Source organism: Pelodiscus sinensis, chromosome 3, assembly GCF_049634645.1.
Source record: "Pelodiscus sinensis isolate JC-2024 chromosome 3, ASM4963464v1, whole genome shotgun sequence".
Classification (NCBI taxonomy): Eukaryota; Metazoa; Chordata; order Testudines; family Trionychidae; genus Pelodiscus; species Pelodiscus sinensis.
Genome location: NC_134713.1, coordinates 27990187 through 28002574, shown reverse-complemented (window position 1 = coordinate 28002574; position 12388 = coordinate 27990187). Strand labels below are relative to the sequence as shown.

The following is a 12388-nucleotide window of genomic DNA, read 5'->3' as shown; positions in this document are numbered from 1 at the left end:
AAGAACACTAGATGCACACTAGGCACAATCCAATAAAACCATTTCCAGATCACTTTTAAAGCAAAAGTGGTGACTAAATTATATTTATTAAGCCATTGTAAAGGTGAGGGACTTGTACTAGTCAGTTCTCTGCTATGGAGGAGCCAAATGTCCTCTCTCAGCATATCTCCTTCCCCCAAACTGGTGGTGTGTGTCTTCCCCTGCCAGAATGTGTTTTAAAAGTTATAAAGCGATATATATAAGCAGGGCTCGCCAAACCGCAGCGAGCCCTGCTCGCCAGCCGCACTGTCTGGCGATCTGTGCATGTGCAGATTGCACAAACCCAGCTCTTCCGGGTTGTAATCTACTCGCCATGGGTGAGTAGATTACATAGTTTGTCAAGCCCTGTATATAAGAGAAACAGCAGGGTAGACAGTTTTCCAGACTTAAAAGCCTCATGGCCAGATTCCAGTTTACATTATTGAAATATATTCATATAGCTATGCAAACATTTTAATCTAAATAGCAGGATGCTCACCTTGATTTAAATGGTTGCCCTCTAGTCCTTCAGGCAGTAATTCTTCCTCCATATGTTTTAAATAGCCGCATACTTTGGGGGACTGTAAACGTGAGAAATCCTTAATATCTTCAGATCTGTAGACCAAGAGCCTTTCATCTTGAGTATTATCTATATACCTCCAAAGTGGCTAAACATAATACAAGAAATTCAAATAATTTAGATATAGTGTGCATGCAAGGGCTTCTAGGTTTACACAGAACTTACATATCCCACCTACTTTACTCACACAAATAAGTCTACTGAAATCGGTAGAAGTATTTGCATGAATAGCACAAGTGGGATTCAACCCTTACACTGAGAAATGGGCAAGATATAAAAGAGATAAACATCAAGAATTCTTACACCTTTTTAACTGTCCATTGGGCAAAGTGGCAGCAGCCATCTACATCTTCATCAAAAGGAGAGAGACTACGCAACCACTTTTTAAGCTTTAAAAGTGCACTTTCAAAAAAGTTTATTTGGAAGAAGAGAAAGCGGAGATGTCCCCATAATAGAAGCAAGAGCTGCAGGGTTGGGCATACATAGGAAATTTACTAGAGCTTTGTCTCATTTAGTTCAAATTATAATAGATCATATGTAATACATCAGTACACGCTTGCATATTTCATGAAACCTCAGGTATTTTGTGTGCAATTTCAGTCCAATTTCCTTTAGCATACTGGGAGAGATTGTTATTAAACCCTCCTTTTAGTAAAAATAAATTCCTGTGCCTGCATAAAGTACATTTTCTTTAAAACCCTCAACTCGTCCAACTTAACAATACATTTTCTCAGGACATATTGAGAAAAAGGAAAAACATATTAAAAATCATTAATCTAATTTGAGAATACAAACACCAAACTGTCTCAGTCATAATCACATGGTGTTAATGTGTGTCAGTATTAAGGCTGGTTAATACCTTAACTGTGCTCTTCAGGTATGTCTACACTTGACCCCTAGTTCGGACTAGGGAGGCAAATTAAGCATACCAAAGTTGCTAATGAAGAGTGGAATTTAAATATCCCACGCTTGATTAGCATATTCGCGGCCGGTCGCCATTTTAAAATGCTGGTCGCCCGATTTAACTTGCTGCGTGTAGACGCGGTAGTCTGATCCAAAACCCTTCCCTCAAATTAACTGTTGAATTAACTGCTGGAGGAGTAACAGTTAATTCGAGTGAAGGGTTTTGGATCGGACTACCGCATCTACACGCGGCAAGTTATATCGGGCAACCGGCATTTTAAAATGGCGACTGGCCGCGAATATGCTAATCAAGAGCAGGATATTTAAATCCCACGCTTCATTAGCAACTTTGGTATGCTTCATTTGCCTCCCTAGTCCGAACTAGGGGTCAAGTGTAGACATACCCTTAGATACTAGTGTATTCATTTAAATAGCTAACCAATGAGCCTGGATTCATCAGTTAACCCTCATGGTTATACACAAGAGCCTCCTCCCCCCCAGCTGCTGCCTCTGTGGTGGGGGAGGAAGCAGGCAGGAGCTGGTGCTCGCAGAGCTGCATCCCCCAGATGGTGCCTCTCTATCAAAGGCAGACGCATGGGGGGGGGGGGGGGGGAGAGCAGGAGGCTCCATGAGAGCTGGTGCTCATAGGGAACCAGATTAAAAGATGGCTCCCCCTTATGTAGTGACTCCTACAGAGCCGCCTCCCCTCCCCTCCTGCGTGTAAACATGTAACCAATGAAAACTTCAAAAACAACCACTTTTTAACGTCCCTACTCAGTACCTTAACATAGGAGTGAGCAATAATTTTTGCAGGAGGGCCATTTTGGTACAATGTATTTTGGTACATAGTCATGTGCCAGCTCCACCCCCTGGAAGGCCTACTGTTTGAATGACTAGTCAACTATATGATAAGCAAATGCTTATTCAATAGTCGACACTTGTCAGCTAGTCGCTTCCCCTCCCACTCCCGCTGCCTTTATCAAAAAGAGGCAGCAAGAGGGGAGAAAATGGTGAGGGTGCTTCAAAGCAGCAGTGCCACATGGTGCTCGGTGTAAGCTGGAGTCTCAGCTGGCGCTGTACTCCCCACATGCTTTTGCCTTTGAAGTATAGCAACAGCCTTGCAGGCTGTTGCTACATTTCAAAGGCCGAGGCACCCTTATCAACTAATTTGCATCGACTATGTGATTAGCCAATTAATCTAAATTTAACATCCCTAGTGAGATCTAGGGCAGAAGGGTGGGGCTTTGAACTAGCCTCCCTCCAGAACTGTCTGGGGCTGAAAGCTTTGAATTAAAGTCACAAGAAAAGGCTCACAGCCCCACTGCTACTGCGTTGCCTGGCAGCCACCCAGGGTTGCTGCAACTATTTTAAATGCTCATGGCTCTGGCCCCTACCAAGATAGTGTCACAACCAGGAGCCATTTATATAGGACAGGGGTGGGCAAAAGGGCCTCCGCGGGTCAGATAAGCGAAGCCTCCTCCCGCCCTGCATGGAGTATGTGCACTCTGGGAGGGGGGAGAGCGGAGAAGGCTTTGTGCGCTCCCCCGCCCCCAGACCGTAACTGTCCTGGGGGCAGGGGAGTGCACAAAGCCTCCTCCTGTGCTGCCAGGAGTATGTGGTGCTTTGAAGCACCGCATGCTGCTCGCAGGACGGGGGGGCGGATGAGGGGGAGAGCGGAGGAGGCTTCGTGAGCTCCCCCACCCGAAGGCCTAATTGGCCTACGGGAAGGAAGTCTCCTTCCATGCCAAGGGCATGGGCACCTTGGGGAACATGGGGTGCGGGCAAAGGCACTCCCTTACTCCCAGACCAATCACTGTCTGGGGGTGGGGAACCCGGAAATATCTTGGCCCTGCCCCCTTCTTGTGCAGCATGGGGCCACTTCAAAAATCTCCAAAGTGACCCCTGGCAAAAAATATTGCCCACCCCAATACAGGATCTGGTTGCTTGAGCTACCACCTTGAAAGTCAGTGACACAGGCAGTAAGCTATACGTAGAAAACAGACAGAAGAAGTCTGCGGGCCAGATCAAAGTGTTACCATAGGTGGGTTGGATCCAGCCTCTGGGCCACATCTTGCCCATGCCTGCTTTAAAAGGATTACTTTTTGAAATATTTTTCTTGTTTATCAGAAATAAATCTTTGCCATGGAGATGAAAAGCCTCAGAACTTTAGCAAATGTTATTTTACTAGATGCAGAAATAACTTATCAAGGCTTATCTCTAAGAATTTGACAAATCCTGCTACTCTTAATTTGAACGTGGAACTTGGATGACAAGACTTGTCTATATAATAAATTTATATTAAAGAATAAAATTAAAATTTAGAACACTAAAGTAAATTCAATCAGTCTATACTACATAGATTACAGGTTACATTGATATTCTTCACTCACTTTTCCTTGGTTGATACAAATATCATTTTAACTGGTGTATCTTAAGAGGGCACTAAGAGCATTAAAAAAATATAAGAAGCATGTACTTAATTTTCATACCTCCTACTTCTGCATTAGTGAACAAAGCAAACAGCATATTAGAAAACATGCATTATTCAAAAATAGTTCCCCACTACAAAAACAAAGTAGTGATTTTACAAGATGCCCTGAACCTTGTAGATACCTCCCAATTTTCAAGTGCTGCATTACATTTACTGACAATGAGAACACGGTGAGCTAGAAAGAATTCATGCACAAAAAATTCCCCTATATGTTGATGTTCAAGTAGTTTAAAGTACTGTAGCACCTCAGAGTTACGAACTGACTACCCAACCACACAATTCATTTGGAACCAGAAAAGTAAAATCAGGAAGCAGCAAATATTTTAAAAAGCAAGTTACATTTAACAGTATTGTTAAATGAAATGTTTTAAAAAAAATATTTGTGATACTCTTAAATGCTGACTACTAAAAAAATGGAAAGCAGCATTTTTCTTCATAGTAACGTTTCGGAGATGTATTAAGTCAATGTTCAGTTGTAAACTTTTGAAAGAACCGTAATCTTTTGTTCAATTATGAACCACCACTACCATCACCATTCCCAAGGTATTGTTAACTCTGAGGTTCTACTGTAATGACACAAGTTGTTTGTTACATATCTAACTGCCAAGATGCCCATATGGCCTTATTTTCAGTATTCCTGTGCTGTAGTCTATTAAACATTTTGTTAGCTATTTAATGTTTAAAGAACATCCAGCTTTCCTAAAAATAATTTTTCTCACTTTTTTTTATTTACTTTAACACCCCACATTCAGCGTGGAACAACCATCTGTTGCTTCTCTGCCAACACTTAGAACCATGCATGTTTTCAATACAACCACATGGAAAAATAATGCTTACAAAACAAAAACAAAACAAAACAAAACAAAAAAACACCCAATCAGTCAGACCCTATGCTTCCAAAAAAATGTTCTCTCAGAGAAGTGTCATTTTGCTGGTTGGCTATAGGGTAATCATATTTTTTCCAAAGTTGTTCCTATTGTTTCAATCTTGTTTTCAATAGCAAACAGTACCTCTACATTGTATTCTTCTCCATCAGTGTTGATTCTTACAGTAAAGTCTTCATCACCTATGTGTGCTATAACTTTGGAATTATGTTCACCTTTAAATGTAGAAGAGAAAAAATAAGTTAGCTAAGGTGACAACTGAGAACATCCCCTAGTCTTAAATCAATGCTGCTTTCTCTATAAAGATCGAAATCGTAATCACTTACAAACCAGACTATTTCCCTGTACTATGCTATCAGATATGCCAGGTAGACATATTAAAATAGTCTCCAATTCTGTAAAAGTTATATGTACTGGGACTTTTTCCCTCCTTCCTGCAGAGGTGATCAGGATGTTTCACGAGATTAGTAATGGAATATGGAACCTTTTATCAGCATAAAGTAGCAAATGTCGCCATACTCGGTGGAGGTGCTAAGGTTTGAATAGGGAAGACTGGGCAACACTCTCATGCATTAGAGCTGTCTATCCAGACATGATTTGAGGCATTTTATCGTGATAGTGAAGTTGCTCTATCACTGCCTGAGCTGCTCCTGTTTTGTAAATAGAGGATTTCAGTTACTAGAACAGGTTGGGGCTCTCTAGTCTATGGTCTGGCAGCAGAGCCCAGTGAGTGAGCTGGGGACAGGTCACTGGCTGGGGTGGTGGTCAGGAGGGGAGCCCTGGGAGAACCCCAAGGCCTGATCTCGCCTGGTGTGGCAAACTCCCTTGTTCCAGACTGCTCCGGTCCCAAGGTTACCAGACCAGGGAGGTCCAACCTCTACTTTAAAATCCAGGCTCCCAATGGGAACTGAAGTCAAAACTAAGTTTTAAAAAGATCAGAAGCAACAGTGACTATGTTGTATGTATTTCTGAAAATAATCAAAATATATTTTACAAAGTCAGATTACAAAGCCTTATTTTAGCAAACGCAGAACCAGCCACACAAAACTGTCAAGAATAATGATCCATGCAGAAACAAAATCTACTCATTCACTCTGACCACACCTGAGTAAAATGAAAAAGCAATGATACACGAGTCACCATGGGCCAACAGTTTTTGGCAAAGCTGTGCACTGATGTGTAGTTTAGCGCATACTAACCAACTACATGTCCAGTGAAGAATTCTTGCCATTGTACAGGATACGCCTTTTCCTTGCCTTTACCATCCACTATTAGTGCTTGAAAGTTTTCAGAAAAGTGTTCAGCAGTTGAAGTTAGATATAATTTAAAGTGCCTGTAAAATGATTTACTTTCATTTAGTTTTAATGAACAACACACAAGGAAACAGACGACAGCTTCTTATTCTACTGAAACCTCTTTGGATATAAGCAGCAGTTCTTCAATTAATAAGATACAAATATATATACACCATTTGCCAAAATTATTGTACAATGATTGTATTTTCCGAAGAGCCATTTATACATTTGTGAAGTAGTCACTGTTCACTGGCATGAAAAAAACCCTATTTGTTATGAACTAAATGGCTACAGCTACTCTTGCTAAAAGGTATTCAAATAAGGCGGATTTCTTCTGTGTTGCTGGACTCTGGAGAAAGCCAGGCCAGAACACTAAAAGCAGGTCAATAGTAAGTTAAAATACCCCAATGAGCCCATTTCCTGAAATAGGTCCAGAAAACTTTGACAAAAAATGATGGAATCTGTAGCCCTTAATGAAAAATGTACAGCACATGGAGTTTTATTTTGTGCCTTCCACCAGTGTACATGAGCAAGAGCTAAGCAAAAGACCTTTTAAAGGAACCATGTACTAGTAATATTAAAAATAACGTAATACAGTAACCTTGTTACACCCTGCAGGATCTGCAGAATAAAGTTACATGCTGCAGGATCTGCAGAATAAAGCTTATATACGCAGAGCCTGCAGGGCAGCTGGCTCCCTGGGAGCAGGGCTGGAAGCCAATGTGTGCCAACTGCACTGCAGCCTCCGCAATATAAGCTTTATACTTATAACATTCAACATCTCTCCCATGTACTACAGTGTAACAGATTTTGGGGAACATACAGGCAATTATCCCTGGGATAGAACTTGCAGTATTCAGAAGTGTGTGTTACAATGGAAGTGGAAAAGAGACAAGGTATCAAACAGTACAAAACAGGCACATGGGAGATTTCCATCTACTCTAATATTTTGTCTCACTCATGTTCCGTAAGTGTTGCCTCAAATGGCGGTATAAAACATGCATACCAATTGATGTGATGCTGTATTTCAGGTATAGAGAACCATTTTTCTATCACTGCCATTGACCCACATTAAAACAAAACAAAAAAAAACAACTTTGGGCCACACACTTGGGGGGGGGGAGGCACGGGGGGAGGCAGATGAAAGTTCAAGATGTGGGTTCTGGACTGGGTCAGGAGTTTGGGTGCAGGAGAGGGCTCAGGGCTGAGCCAGGGGTCAGGGATCATGGGGTCTGGGAAGGAGCTAGGGTTCAGGAGATGGTGCTGACCTGGTATAGAGGGGTCAGGGTGGAAGAGTGGGGTCCGGAAAAGAGTTTAGTTTGGGAGGGGGTTCAGACTCTGGCTAGGCAGCATTTACCTGAGGCATCTCACAATCAGCAGTGCAGCAGGGCCAAGGCAGGCCCCCACCAGTCCTGGCCACACGCTGCTTTTAGAAGCGGCCACTGTGTCCAGGCCCTAGGTGCAGCAGAGGGGCTACACAACTCTGCATGGTGTATGCTGGCCGCCCCCACAGGCTCCACTCCCTCAGCTCCCATTGGCTGTGGTTTCTAGCCAAAAGGAGCTGCAGATCTGGCACTGGGGCAGAATGTAGATTGTAGAGCTTTGTGGGCCAGATGAAATTAAGCAGCAGGCCAGAGATTTCCAAACCCTGCTGTATATCACAGTAAATAGCAGTGGTGGCTTTCTGGAGGAGACAGGGAAGGGGAGAGGTAGATGACAAGACTGCATGACCGCATAAGTTCAGTTTACACCTTTTTGCAATTATTCTCACTGGATTTAGGGTTGCCAGGTGTCCAGTATTCTACCAAACAGTCCGGTTTTTGCGCCCTCTGTCCAGTAAAAAAAATTCAGAAAATACCAGATATGTGCAATGTCCAGTATTTTCTGTTTTTCCGGCTGGGTGCCAGACGGAAGCCTGGCAGGGGCGGAGGGAGTGGCGGGACTCCTCTGCCAGATTTCTGCACTCAACCAGAAGGAGTCCCAGGCTGGGAGGCAGGGCCGTGGTCGGTGCTGGGAGCCCTCAGCTGATTGCATCTGAGGAGGAGTGATGCCTTAGGGAGGAGGAGAAGCCCTGTCCCTGCTCCTGCACGCTGTTCAAGTGCGTTGTACCATTGTAATCCAGCAGAAAAGCCCACAGGTGTTTTGTAGCTGCATTTAGGCTCCTTCCATGGGCTCTCAGCCAAAACTGACTGGGGTGGAATTTCTGCTTCTTCCCACTGGGACACCCAAAGACCTGGCTATGGGGGAATTCACCTTCCTACCCATGGTTCCCCTCCCCGCCACCATTGTATTCCCCCGGGGTCTGCCTCTCTTTGCTTTGGGTACCAGGCGGCTGCTTCGCAGAGCAGGCTCTGCTGCCTCCCCTTTTGTTCCCAGCTTGGTGGCAGCCACACAGGATGTGTGTTCGGTGTGAGTGGGAGTTTTTTTTTTTTTTTTTCCTTTGCTTGACAAATTTTTAGCCTGTGTGTTCGGTATTTTTGGGAGACCATCTGGCAACCCTAACTGGATTTCAAGTTCAGAATCTCAGTGTTTAGCGTTATGAGGCAATTTTCCTTTGATGGTCAAATTACTGTCCCCAATGCCCTTGTTCCTTGCCTCATTCCATTTCTCTTCCCCCCTCCAGTTTCAATCAAACTCCAGTCCCCATCACAGCCCAGAATGCCTTCCAAACATTTTTGTAACAAACTGGAAAATGCTTTGTGCAATGTGTATGTCTACACACAATGTGACTAAGTGATTTATGTCCCCATCAACACCAGCTGTCAGGCAGCACAATATGGTAGCCACAAGCCTATATTCATTCCTTAAAAGGAAAACTTGAGACCTTTAAGAAGTGCAAGACAGGCAAAAATAATTGAGTGAAGCCATAATCTGAAGAAAAAGCAGGATCCAACCCAATTAATGTAAAAAAACAAGGTAAACAATACAATGAAGGAAGTTTCAATCACTACTTCTTTAACAACAGAAGAATACAATATAATTAGACAATCTTCCAGTCCCTCAGTTTTTGTGAAGCAGATCACTGACCTGTAAGAATTAGCCAATGACAACGGGCATTTTTGGCACTTGTACAGTAGTTATTTCAGAAAACAATCCTATAGAATGAAAGAATAGTAATAAACTAGTATTTGCCACTGATTATTTCCTTACCTATGCAAGGCTGAAAAACTTAAGAGTCTTTCTATATGCAGCTCTGACTGGAGGTCCCTTTTCCTTAATGAGTGTTGTTGGATATTCGACAGAGAGAGGATGTCATAATCTGACAACATGGATTCCAGCCTCTCTGAAATAAAACAGAGTTTATAACAGTTTCAAGAAGAAAATATGCATTAAAGAAAAAGTATAGCATCCAGCTGTAACATATACTATAGATCCACTTTAATTTTAGAATAAATATTGCACATTCCTGTAAAGGTGCTTTTTATACAATCAGTGAGATGTTAGAGTACGTGATAGATACAAATAAATTCTCAGTCAGTTAATTAAATGTGTTCTAGTAGGAAATTTTTTAGCCAACAGTTAGCACCAGTTTTACTGTGACCGAAGCAATAATTTCTTAAATTGCAGTTGTGTTGAGTATGCACTCGCTCATCCCTGGAATAGCTGAATGGTTTCTGCTTTCCTCTTGAAGAGGCCAGAAGAATTAATCATCTTCCTCTGTCATCTAATACACCTCTGTGCTCCTCCTCCTCCTCCTTTTGGGGGAGGGGGAAGATTCCCAAATTAATGTGCGTTCTTCAAGCATTCCCCCCTCTCCACAACTTCCTGCAACATAAGAGAATGGTGGCCCTGCCGATAAGGCACTGCACTGAGACTCTAGGAACCTCAGGCAAAACCCAAGCTCTGCCAGACTTCCTATGTAACCTTTGGCAAATCATGTAAAGCCCGCTGGGAGTTAGGTGCTTTTGAAAAATCCATTAGTTCTATCTGCATTTTCAAGTGCCTAAACACCCTTAAAAAAGTGGCTTTTAGTCTCTGTATCTCAGCTCCCCATATGCAAAAAGTAGATAATACTTCCTTTGATTTCTCTATTTATACTATAAGCTCTACAGGGGACAAATAGGAGCGGACTAGGGATGTAAGCAACTAGTCAATTATTCATTCCACGCCTCCTTGCTTCCTCTATTAGAGGCAGCAAATGTGGGAGAGCAGGAGCCAGTGCTGGGGGAGCCGACTAAAAAGCCAGTTCCCCCTAGCACCATCTCTGTGGGGGAGGGCAGGGGAGGCAGGGGATAGCAGGGACCAGGTGCAAGCCAGGAATCAGCTGATTCCCAGCTCGCACCCAGATCCAGGACATTGCGCCTTTGCTTTTTAAATGTATTGAGAGCCTGCCGTACCTTAATACATTGAAAAAGCAGAAACGCAAAGGAGGGGACCCAACACCTGCTGGCTCTTGATACATTTAAAAGGCAGAGCCGCAGTGGAGTTAGCTCCCAGCCACTGTGGCTCCCCCACTTATTGACTAATCAACTAGTCTATGGAAATTCCATCGACTAGTTGATTAGCTGATTAAACTAAATTTAACATCCCTAGAGTGGACATATAAATGTATATAAAAATAATGAAGAGAAGGGAAAACAGGAACGTCTATTTTTCCTGTCTCATAATACAGTGCAAGAGAATGTTCAATTGAATTAAAAGGTGGAAAATTCAAGACTGATAGAAGGAAATATGTTCTGTGAAAGTGATTACATTGTGGAACTTATTGCCAAAGAATGCTGCTGAGACCAAGAAGTTAAGATTTCGAGGGAGGGAGGGAGGGAGGGAGGAAAGGAGGGAGGGATGGATGGATATCCAGAATTGTAATTAATGATAATTGTGTTGGTATAGTAAACCCCATGATTTAGGGCTCCTATTAACCTCTATTAGAGATCAGGAGGACACCCCATTGGGAGGCAGATTATCCCACATCTACTAATCTTGTGCTCTTGCACCTTCCTTTAAAACACCTAGTGATGACACTTGTCAGAATCAGCTTACCAGGCCAGATGGACCTGAGGTCTGATCCAGTGAGACAGTACTTCTATATGGATCCATTCAATACCTTGACACAGAAGGGGACTCCACTCTACCCCTTACCCCATGTCAGCTGGTGTCTCCAAGTGCTACTCTAAGAATATCATGCAATTAATTGCAATGACAAACATTTGCAAGTTTCAAGCCTAACTTGCACCACCAGGTTACTGAAAACTCTCCCCTTTTCAGTAGATATATGTTTTGTTAGTTCATAAACATGTGACAATAAACAGATCCAGCCTGAGAGCTAGGGGAAAGGTACTACAAATATAGATACTTCACTTTTTTTTAAATGATTCTTCTGAGAGCTTTAAAGAACTGTATATTTATTCGCTGTGGAATACACAAGCCAAGTAGCATGACCCATTACAGAAGGGTTCTCTCTCTCTTTTCAATAACAGTCACAGTAATGGTCAAAGACATTAAGACATCATTTATCTAAAGATCCTAAGATTTCTAATTTTACAGGACCTTTAGTTAAAGAAACAACACTACTACACAACTTATTTTTCCTGAGCTCTTAGTCTTAAGTGAACCTATCAGCTTGAAAAAACAAAAAGAGAGCACGAGAGAGAATTAGGAGTAGCTTCAGGAACTACACCTGACCCTCAGTGTGTTCTCTCTCATCCTCAATCAAAGTATGTCCCTGGACCCTAGATGAAGAGCATGAACCAGAGCGTAGTCTCGTAAGTGGAAAGAAGGGAGACTCTTGGATTTAACTGTCAAGAAGGGTGCATCAATGCGTGTTTGCATTGGGTTGGGAGGAGGTTCAGGAACCTGATATAGTGGAAAACAGGGCAGGGACTACTCCCCCCTTTCGGCACTGCACAAGCAGCCCTGGCAGGGACCCAGACACCCCCACCACCACTCTCAAACCCATCTGAAATATGGAATACCTGCATTTTGTTACTTCATAAGCACATCAGTGGTTCTCAAGCAATTCCATACTTAGCCAAGGAATGTAAGCAATTAGTTGACTAGTCAACTACCCAATAAGCAAATGCTTATCGGGTAGTCAAGTAAGAACTAAACTAGTCGCGCCCCCCCACACTTGCTACCTCCATTAGAGAGAGGCAGCGGGGGGCGCAGATGAACAGGAGACAGTGCGGGGGGAGCCGGCTTAAAATTCCACTGCCTCCTTTGCTTTCTTGTTTGCTGGAGGCTGAGGCTAAGTGGGAACAGAGAAGCGTTTCACGCTTCG

At 43.0% G+C, this 12388-nt stretch overlaps 1 protein-coding gene across 1 annotated transcript in view; it reads right to left on the bottom strand.

The window, feature by feature from the left end:
- ADAM17 (ADAM metallopeptidase domain 17) overlaps window positions 1-12388 on the bottom strand; it is a 70962-nt gene that overhangs the window by 38633 nt on the left and 19941 nt on the right. The window contains exons 2-5 of the mRNA XM_075923516.1: window positions 9322-9454; window positions 6076-6209; window positions 5003-5091; window positions 518-686 (exon numbers count right to left, since the gene is read on the bottom strand). Coding sequence (XP_075779631.1) covers window positions 518-686; window positions 5003-5091; window positions 6076-6209; window positions 9322-9454 — 525 coding nt within the window. The remainder of the gene's footprint in view (window positions 1-517; window positions 687-5002; window positions 5092-6075; window positions 6210-9321; window positions 9455-12388) is intronic.